The sequence below is a fragment of the Eschscholzia californica genome, unplaced genomic scaffold (assembly GCF_041429995.1).
Source record: "Eschscholzia californica isolate CP2 unplaced genomic scaffold, dmEscCali1.0.p SCAF_3, whole genome shotgun sequence".
In the NCBI taxonomy this organism is placed as follows: Eukaryota; Viridiplantae; Streptophyta; class Magnoliopsida; order Ranunculales; family Papaveraceae; genus Eschscholzia; species Eschscholzia californica.
Genome location: NW_028238420.1, coordinates 52,100,859 through 52,110,977, shown reverse-complemented (window position 1 = coordinate 52,110,977; position 10,119 = coordinate 52,100,859). Strand labels below are relative to the sequence as shown.

General features: G+C 35.6%; 2 protein-coding genes across 2 annotated transcripts; both read right to left on the bottom strand.

Moving 5' to 3' along the window:
- Nucleotides 1-155: 155 nt before the first annotated feature.
- On the bottom strand, nt 156-3,118 carry LOC147551660 (proteasome subunit alpha type-1-B-like). The gene is made up of 2 exons (XM_086665012.1): nt 2,507-3,118; nt 156-815 (listed from the first exon to the last, which is right to left on the bottom strand). The coding sequence occupies exons 1-2, from the start codon at nt 2,855-2,857 to the stop codon at nt 381-383; spliced, it is 786 nt and encodes a 261-aa protein (XP_086521138.1). The 5' UTR covers nt 2,858-3,118; the 3' UTR covers nt 156-380.
- A 1,775-nt stretch (nt 3,119-4,893) lies between these two features.
- Nucleotides 4,894-9,730, bottom strand: LOC147551659 (dihydroflavonol 4-reductase-like). The gene is made up of 6 exons (XM_086670200.1): nt 9,541-9,730; nt 9,008-9,177; nt 8,679-8,873; nt 6,294-6,453; nt 5,713-5,905; nt 4,894-5,467 (listed from the first exon to the last, which is right to left on the bottom strand). The coding sequence occupies exons 1-6, from the start codon at nt 9,677-9,679 to the stop codon at nt 5,176-5,178; spliced, it is 1,149 nt and encodes a 382-aa protein (XP_086526326.1). The 5' UTR covers nt 9,680-9,730; the 3' UTR covers nt 4,894-5,175.
- Nucleotides 9,731-10,119: the final 389 nt, after the last annotated feature.

Below are 10,119 nucleotides of genomic sequence, written 5' to 3'. Positions count from 1 at the left end.
TGCTTGTCCTCCCCACATCCCTTAGATCCAGTCACTCCGAAAACTGCATCTTGAGTAGACGGTATAGAATGTTTTTCCTTACAAAAAAAAGAAGCAAGCAAAACTGGTATCAAAATGCCGAATGACTTCAGGAATTAACTGCTTAATACCAAACAAAGATTCAACCCAAAGTATATTTAACTTTTAAGAACCTTTAAAATGTTTCAGGGGTTCATGAATTAAACCATACTAGAGAAACAAAATGCCAAGAATTCTCATCCAATAACAGGAAACCCACAGTGAAAATCAAGTAGTCTGCAACATTTTGACGTCCCCTTGTCTCATTTTTCAGAAATGAAATCATTGGAAAGTCCCCTCCGAACTTTCTCTCTTGATTATCATCAAATATCCATTGGAGCTGCTTCTGGACTCCTTTCCTCCTGCATAGCTGCGGGTTGATCGGGCGCCTCCTCCTTTATCTCTATCTGGTCGATCAACTCTTGTACAACTTTCTGATCGACTATGTGGAATGGCTCTCCAACACCAACTATGGCGACAGTGCAGACTGAACTGGTTAGTTTCTCTCCTTGTAATGTTTCCTTAATTGCAAAGAGTGCATCTTTGATGAGATCTTCACGAGAAGAACCGATGAAGGATTCGAATTTGCGTTCTAAGTAAGTTTTCGCAGATTGTGAACGAGAGCCAATAGCGAAGGCCTGATATTCAAAGTAGTTACCACTTGGGCAATTATAATAGAGGTGTGCTCCCGATTCATCCAAACCGCCAACAAGCAAACCAACACCATATGGCCGTTTCCATGACCTCTGTGTGCAAACCTGCAAAATAAGAGAAAATCCATGACAGAGTTCGATAAAGTTAAGTAGCCCCCTTACGCTGCAACCAATTTAGATGCATAACTTGGACACATGTTAGTTTTATTTGATTTTGTAAAATTAGATATTAAGCCGGTAACGTGAATCCCTTCTGGTAGCGTGGCAACGGGTAACATGAGTCGATGTCCACAGTGGGCGAGGCCTGATTCCTGATGATGAGATTCTTGGTCCTCTACTAAACCCATGAGAAACAATTCAAGAGAAAAAAGATTGAAGTAGAGAATGGACACCTAGACTCTCCAAGTCGTATCTATGCCTAATGGAGTTTCAGCCATTCAGATACACAGGTAAGTCATCGATCAAAGAGTTTGACTTACCTAGAACTTTTGCTAGAATTTTCTTTTTCCACAAAGTAAAGAAAGAGTTGTATTACAAGAAGTATATACAACGGATTTAACTCTCATGGGGAAGCAAAACCCTTGCATTGAAGAGTTTTTATGCAGCTAGAATGACTACTTGATATGAGATTTTGCATAAACTTCTATGGTCAAAGTTGGGTATGGGGACAATAGTATAAAGTGATACACTAGCTGCAGGGCATTTCAATTTTAGGTGAGGGGATTATCAAACCGTACTGAACAAAGAAACTAGAACGACTTTGTTCAGAGTTGGTAACCAGTAAAGACAGTTAATAAGGCTTCATACACTGTTGATGACATTGGAAGCCGTATCAAGCAAGTAGGAATCAAGTACCTTCTCCAATAACAATGAATAACTGCCAAACTAACATCACTTAAGAAATGTAACTCAAGTAATTCTCTATTGCTGTAACCATATAAGTGAAGATTTATTTACAAGGAGGGTTACATGCATTCTTATATTGTGATAACTTGCCGAATTTAGTTTACTCGAGCTCGGAGAAAGACACGTTTAATAAAACTAAGAAGAGGTAATTCCTACACTAGTTATATGATATTTCTCATTGGAACTGGATGGTAATCAAAACTCGTTGAGATGGAAAAGGTCCTAAAATGTAGACGATAAAAGAAATACGACATACTTTATGCACTGCAGTATTTCTAAAGATCTGGGTAGAACGTATGGAGTAACACAAAAAAAAGAAAAATAGAATGGAGAATTTGCTCGAAAGAGAAACAATTGACATAATTGCATCAAGTCTTCCCGGGTGATTAATGCCAGGAGAAGAAAGACCAACATGTAATCGGGTCAATGACAAGACATCATCACAGAAGCGAGCCATCTAACAGATAGAACCCACTTAACATCACCCCTCCACTAACATGTCAACACACCATTTTAAAAGATATGTATTGATGGTGCAAACCAAACCAAATCCTCTTTTAGTAACCCTAGTTCTCACTAGACACTAGTAACTCACTAAATTCATGCCTTCAATCATTACCGAGTCACTGACTAAAACAAATTATAAATAACCTCATCCCCTTTATCAATATGTCCATTCTCTAATTCCTTATTAGAAAGCCTAATTCCTTGTTTCCAAACCCTAATTCCTCAAAAATAAACACTAAAAGAGAGAGATTTTCTTGGACTTACAAATCTAAACCCTAAGAGTTTCTTGAAATGAGTTAACAAACAGCTAACATAGATATAAATAGGTAAAAACAAATAAAATAGGAATACCGCGAGAAAATAAAATTAGGGTTTTTCCGCACCTGAGCCTTATCGGCTAACTGAACGACGAGTCTACCAACAGGAAGAGGAGACTCATAAGTGAAATTGTAGTTGATACATTCGGATCTGAGATACCTTGAGAGTACTCTACCATCAGCGGTAAGACCAGCAATGGCAACACCGATATGATCATCGACCTTGAAGATCTTCTTCTGGTGAGAAGAAAGCTCAGAGTTAGCTTTGTTAACACTTGCTAAAACGACGTGAGTTTTTGATCGGAGACCAATTGCAGCAGAACCTTGTTTGACGGCTTCCATGGCGTACTCGACCTGAAACAATCGACCGGCTGGACTCCATGTCGTGACGTCGGTATCGTATTGGTTTCTAAACATCTTCGATTCCAAATCAACACTACAACGGGTTCCTTCTTGATTAGTTGATTTCTCTCTCTCTCTAGATTTCTTTCTCTCTCTTTCCTTCCTTCCTAGTGATGAAGGAGCTTTTATACTCCACTTTTCTTTCTACTCAAGATAGTTGTTGTTTAGAGCTAGTCAATTGATATTGACCAGTCAACTGCCCCATTGGTTGGACTGTTCGAGCCCATCACCCAACAAGGAGGTCTCAAGTTCGATTACCTGACCGGACTTGGGTATAAATATAGTAGAGGTGGATTAGTTGTAACTTTAAACTCCTTAAGATGGTCTTTAAGGGCAGATCTATAGTGCTTGTAAAATTCATGACTTTTGATGTATCTTTGTATCATTTCTTCAAGATGTAAAAAAAAAAAAAAAAAAATCTCTTCAGACACTTGTTATCGAAGTTGAACGACTTTTGTTTAGCAAAAATACATTTCGTTATAACACTCGATTAATCTCTTTTAGTGCAAAGCAAATCTCAAGTTAGCGAAAGACGGTAACGTCTAAGACAAACATTATATCTCCCATCTATTTTGTAATATAGATAACTAGAATAGTTGTAAAAAGAATTTCTCTTAACCAAGTAATATATAAGGGCTCCTAAATTTATTATTAATTGATTTTGAGTGGTATAATTATAAGGGAAGTTTTATAAACTCCACCCCCACAACCACCTCATTTTTGTTAAAGGGCCTCCCCATTTACCTATTGACTTGGTAAATAGTCATTGCCCTTATTTGGCTAAAGGCCCCACATAAAATGGGTTAAATAAATCCACTTTTAGGACACTCCTATTAGCAATCTACTTATCACAACCTTAAATCTCTCTAAAACTCAAATCCCTAGACATTCCTCTTCTTCCACCGGAATTGTCATCCATCACTGGCGACCATTAGTAACTGAGCAAGTTCACCGAAATTGTGCAGCATCTCAAATTGTTGTTGCACCCATCTCTGAAGCCACAAAGTATCTTCATTGTTGCATCCCATCCATGGATGAAACATCTTCCAATTTTTTTTGGAGAAATAACGAAGGATCACAAAAAATCAATTTCTGGACAAGATTTAATCTCTCAAGAGGTATATGAGCATTCTCTAATACATTTTTACATGTGTTTATGATCTATTTGTTGGTTGTATGAATTTGTTTTTGTGTGTTCAACACGAAGGTATTTTCGGTCTGGTTCCACCGAATTTGATTCATCATCTACGGTGAGCTCGAACCGACCATTAGTCTACCACATCGATACTAGATGACCGAACATCAAAATTTTCTGATTCATCACCCACTTCCAAACGAAATACTTCCAAATAAGGTTCGCAAATCTTCTTCCTTCCAAAACCGAAAAAAATTAAACCGAGAGAGAAGGTGAAACAGAGGTTATAAGGAACATGAAAGAAGAGTGGGGGGGGGGGGGGGGGGGGGTTTTGATTGGTCAATTGGCTTGAAAAACTTTGACCAAACGACGTTAACTTTGCCGTTAGGTCAAATTAAAGCAGGGAGGAGTGTTTTTGTTCGAAAAGGACCTTTTAACCAAAATGACTTATTTTTTTTTTTGGCGGCGGGGAGGGGGGGGGGGGGGGTGTGTGGCTTTTAATGGAGGGACCCTTTTAGCAATAATGGGGTGCTATAAAATCTCCTCAATGGCATCACACTACGTTGTTTTGAGGTGAATGTGCGGGAAATTCTTTTTGTCGTCATCAATTCCAAATTGGTTATTAGAACAGTCGTTTAGTCCGAATTTACCAGGACGAACAATATTTGTAGGAGTTCAAATAGACGAAGAAACTTGCTCTAGTGTAGACTTAAGAAGGCATTGTAACTCTGCTACACCTGTAACATATTGGGAGAGGAAGCTCCAGAATAAATAGTTTCTTACACATTTTTCTAATAAACTTTAGTAACTCGAAAGTATCAAAATGTCATATCATCTTTGGAATGGTTAAGGTGAAGTTCACTTTAGTTGAATGGCAACATGTATGCTCTCCACTAGAAAGAACAGAGTTCCGATCTTATTGTTTCGAAATGAAATCCATTGGACGATTATGTGTAAATGAGAATACCAATCTTTTTTTTGTTGAGAGCATAAGAATATGAACTTGCCATTATAAAGGGAATTGGCCTAATTAACAATGACCCTCCACTCATTTCTTATAGTCAAACAACAAACACAATTACATTAAATACTTTAAGTCATGACCTAACTTAAGAAACCAGACAACCCCAAACCAATCAAGAACACCTAGATTATTTAAAAGATCATGATAATAGAAAGTAAACAAGTGCAGTGTAACTTAGGTCATAATGGTGGGCTGATCTTGGAGTACTGCAGTTATTGTCGAGATATTGTTCTTCATCTCTACAACATTGATAGTATCTATTATGCAGTTCTTGATTTCCTTATGTTCATAATCTTGTAGTTTGTTCTTCTTTTCTAACTCAGGTGGAAACAGTTTCTTCTCCTTGCATGATTTAATGGCTTCATCAAACATGTCCTCCATTGTGTACTTGAATTCAAACCCTAGATTTTCAAGTTTCTTTGAAGAGAAATGAACTGGCTTGATTGACTCTTCAATACCCAAAAACCTAAAAGGAAAGTTTTAAGCTTCCATGTGAGTTAATCATAATTTATCTTCTTCAATGAACTCAAATCAATTTTTAAATGTGAGAATAGTCCCACATAGGATAAAGCAGGTGATTTAACTAAAGAATATAATGTCCAGGTCTTCCTCCCTCGGTGCCAATTAGTATTGAATTGGTTTAAGACAGTTTTAAACTAATTTCCATAATTAAGTACTTTAAATGATGAAAAAGAGACCGAAGAAACATACTTGGTAGGGATGTGGTATTCAGGATATTTGTATTTAAGCATGTTGGCTAGTTGATAGATGGTAGTGTCATCAGAAGAGCAAATGTATCTTCCTTCTGCTTTTGGATGTTCCCCTAGGAAAATGTGAGCCTTGCACAAATCATCTAGGTGAACCAATTGAATTTGTCTTAGAATTGAATAATGTGCTTCATTTCCTGCCAATATGATCAAGTACTAATTTAGCCATTTAACAAAAAAACCGGAACCGGAGAATAATCCCACACAGATAAAGTAAAAATTGTTTTCCAACTAAACACAATCTAGGGGTTATGTCCTCGCTATAAGTTGATTTAAGTTTGATCGTCATCCAACAAAAAGAAACATGTTAGGCTGAATGAGTGCCATCCGTAAAGGGGATGTGGGAGAATAGCCTAACATAAATGGCTATCTTAGACCACTTGTATAATATCTTGGAGGCATCTCTATTAACTGTCAATTGGTTTTCAGTTGGATGTCCACAACTTTAGACAACCATTTTGCACATTTTACTAGCATAGATAAAGTAAATCAAAAGAAGGATACCGATTTTGGAAGATAATGTACCTATAATTAGCGCGAGCGCGGTGTTCATACTAGGAGGCATGGTATTCGTAATGAACGGACCGACAACTAGAGTCGGTATGATACTGATGAAATGAATGTTGTTTTCTTTAGCGAATTCCCATGCAGCTTTCTCAGCCATTGTTTTTGATACGAAATACATCTGATTTCAAACATAAACCATTCAGATTTAGAAGAGAACACAACATCTATAAGTGTTACCTACACTTTAAGCCACACTCTAAAAAGGACAAATGCTAAACGAAGCTGCATAATTGCTTCATAAAGCTATTTGCTAGACACAACCATTTATTTTTTATTAAATTGCTAAACAACACTAAATATCGATTTATTGGTTTTATCTAGCAAATAATTTTTAGAATCTTAGATTGGTAAATGTAATTATGTTTTAACTTCCCAAAATTATTTACTAGACACAATTTTTCTTTTTATTAAATTTTCAAACAAAAATAAAATTGGTTGTATTAGTGTTATCTAATATTTAAAAAAAATACTTAAACGTGTTATAGGTTTTAAAAAAAATATACATTATTTATAGGAAGATTTTATAGGCCCCCTCATTTTTGTTAAAAGGCCTCCCCTTAGTGATAATTTAGCAAGTAAAATGGTTCATGGGGAGGCCTTTTAACAAAATTGGGGAGGCCTTATAAAATTTCCCTTATTTATATGTAGTATGTTTTTATGAAATTTACATTATTAAAGTTTAAACTAAGCTTAAAAATATACATAGTGATTTTATGTTGTATGATTTTATGAATATCCCATGGGATTTTTTTTGTTGAAAATATATCCGTTAGATTTTTTTTTGTTGAACAATATCCGTTGGACTTGATAAACCAAAATTCTAATCTATAAATACCCGGTGGACTTGATAAACCAAAATTTTAATCTATAAACACGATTTGATTTAATGAAATATACACTATTAAGGTATAAACTAAGCTTGACTAAGTCATAGTAGTTAGGGTTATAGAAGATACTTGGTGATTTTATGTATGATTTTATGAATGAATATCCGTTGTTGGGACTCTTTTTTGTTGAAAATATACCGGTTGATGAGGAACCAAAATTTAAACTAAGCTTGACTAAGTCATAGTTATTAGGATTATAAAAGATACTATCTCTATGTCTTTGAACCCAATATTTTTTGAGAAAAAATTCGGTTATATTTGATTTTTTTTCTTTGGATTTTACCTCAAATTATAGCTTGGAATGCTCTGATTGGAATATAATTTTCTTTTGTTATTTGTTAATATTTGGTTAACTTTTTAGTTTAATGTTCGAATAAATTTTATTTATGAATAATTAATTATGGTAATAGAAATTTGAATTTTGAGAAAAAATTTGATTATATTTGATTTTTTTTTTCTTTTAGTGTTGGGTTTAGCAATTTAAGACAAAATTCAATTAATTTTATTTAGTTATTTTGTGTAATAATTTTTTTAGAGTTGTGTATAGAATGGAAGAGAGATTCGGTTATATTTGATTTTTGGTGTTGGTGTCGGTTAGCAATTTAGGACACAATTTTAGTTAGTTTTATTTAGTTATTTTTGTCTAATAGTTGTCCTTAGCAAAACTGAAGTTGCATATAGTAGCATCCCTAAAAAGGAACAGATTTTAAACACCATTGTCTATTTTCCTGCAAAAATATGAACTGGCGATGTTTTTCTATCCTATAATTACCACGTTTGGGCTGGGAATTTGTGGTCCCGTGCCGAAAAGTGACCGTTTAAGTAGGGTTTTGATGACTGTTTTATGTTTTAAAACTGTGGAAAATAATACCGTATTAACTAGTTGCAGGTCGGCCCTGGCCCTTTGGGCTTTGGGCCACTAATTGGGTTTCATATGTAACGGGATGCCTCTAGAACTCATTAAAACCAAGGGCCTACTTTTCCTTGCACTCATATCTCTCTCTCTTCCTTCCCTACCCCCTCCCTCTCATAACATAAATAATTTTATACTAATATATAAAATCATCTATCTAATGTAAAATCCTCCTATAAATCTCAAATTAGTGACAAAACCACCTCAAATTCTAAAGATCTTGTAACTTATTTTATTTGTGCTCTATAAGCAACAAATTCAAAAATATGACAAATGTATTTTGTTCAAATATCATTTTAAAAAACAACTTTGTATATGATGCATAAGTAAGAAGGATTGCACCTCAACCCTTACGCTTGCGGATTTAAATTAAGCCTAAAAAATGTTGCAAATCGTAAATTCCTCTAAATTTGATGAAAAGGGTATAAGGGTCACATCTAACAACTCATTTCAGACCACCAAAATGTCAGGGTCGACCCTGGCTACTTGAAAAATGCAATGTTACTGACCGAAAGTAAATTGCAGTACTTAAGTAGTACGTACCCAACCAGTCATCTTAGTACGCAAGCAAAACTCTATATCACTCCATGATGTTTCATCGTAAGATGGTTTTTGGTGCTCTTCAACATTGACCGTCCCTGCAGACGTCGTGAAAACAACCCGCTTTACTGTCTTGGCTTTCTTACACGATCTCATCACGTTAAGAACTCCATAGATTGTAGGTTTAATCACTTCATTCTACATGATACCACACAACACAGAAAAGCCTCACTAAGAATACCGTCACAAAATTCATGGTTCTCTTATAAAATAATCTACAATCGATGTTTAAATTTTAGAAATCTAATCAATAATTGATTGGGATTTTGTACCTCAGGGTCTACTGATTCGAAGTCCATCGGAGTGGCTAAATGGAAGACACATACACATCCTTTGATTGCTTCATCGAAGCTTCCTTCATCGTCTAGGTTTGCTTTCCATAAGGTTAGTCGCTCCTTTGCGCCTGGTAAGTCCAGTAAATGTTTCGTTTTCTCAAAATTTTCTGCAACATCACAACATAAAGTTAGAGCTAGATCAATTCCTTAATACAAAAGTATGAAAATTTCGAATTTCCAAATGTTGTTTGTAGCTCATTGCTCAAAAGGCTTGATTTCTCATTTTCACTCAAGAGTCATCTTGGTACCGAAAGAATGTTATTTCCAGAAAATATCTTGTTTGTAACCAATCGTTTTTTGTTGATGAATTCCAAACAGCTTTCAGCATAATAAAGGTTAAAACCAAATGATTTTTTGTAAAGATGATCTTCACGTGTTAAAAAAAAATACATGTTTGATTATATTCGTCTACTTAAACAAGAGATGCATTATAATATAATCTGACAAAAATTTATAAGTTATTACTGAACTGGGATCACGAACGGTAGCACGAACAATATAACCATCTTGAAGAAGCTTCATGGTGAGCCACGAACCTACATAACCAGCCGCACCGGTCACTACAACAGGACCCTTCATCATCACTATCTCTTCTCCTACAGAACCCATCTCTCTTTTCTCTTTTTCTCTTGTCTCTTCTCTTTCTCTTATTTGAATAATAGTACAACTCTTGGGATTGATGGGCATCTATATAAATGGGGTTAGGGTGGGGGCAATTCCAATCATAAATTGGTAGGTAGAACTGTAGAAGGTGGCCACATGAACTGGAATCTAACCATCAACATCTTGGTAGATTTTCATATGCAAGTACACTTAGAGAGAGAGATAGAGATAGAGAGAGAGAGGGGATTGGTGGATAGGAGTAGAGAGAGAAAGGGTAGGAGGGAAATGAGTATGAATGAGAGAGAAGGGCAGGTTAATCTACCATTTAGTAGTTACCATCCACGTGATTACTTCCTATTCTGTACTACTACTACTACTACTACATGAATGGTGGGTGGACTTCTGGAATGATGAGCAATAGTATATGGAGGAGAAGGTAGCTAGTT

Excerpts from the sequence above, each read along its gene's own strand:
- LOC147551659 (XM_086670200.1), bottom strand. The coding sequence starts at position 9,679 with ATGGGTTCTGTAGGAGAAGAGATAGTGATGATGAAGGGTCCTGTTGTA. Across the intron at positions 8,874-9,007 it reads TCGAATCAGTAGACCCTGAG|AATGAAGTGATTAAACCTAC; the intron begins GTACAAAATCCC and ends GGTATCATGTAG. Across the intron at positions 5,906-6,293 it reads CGCGCTCGCGCTAATTATAG|GAAATGAAGCACATTATTCA; the intron begins GTACATTATCTT and ends TCATATTGGCAG.
- LOC147551660 (XM_086665012.1), bottom strand. The coding sequence starts at position 2,857 with ATGTTTAGAAACCAATACGATACCGACGTCACGACATGGAGTCCAGCC. Across the intron at positions 816-2,506 it reads AGTTAGCCGATAAGGCTCAG|GTTTGCACACAGAGGTCATG; the intron begins GTGCGGAAAAAC and ends CTTATTTTGCAG.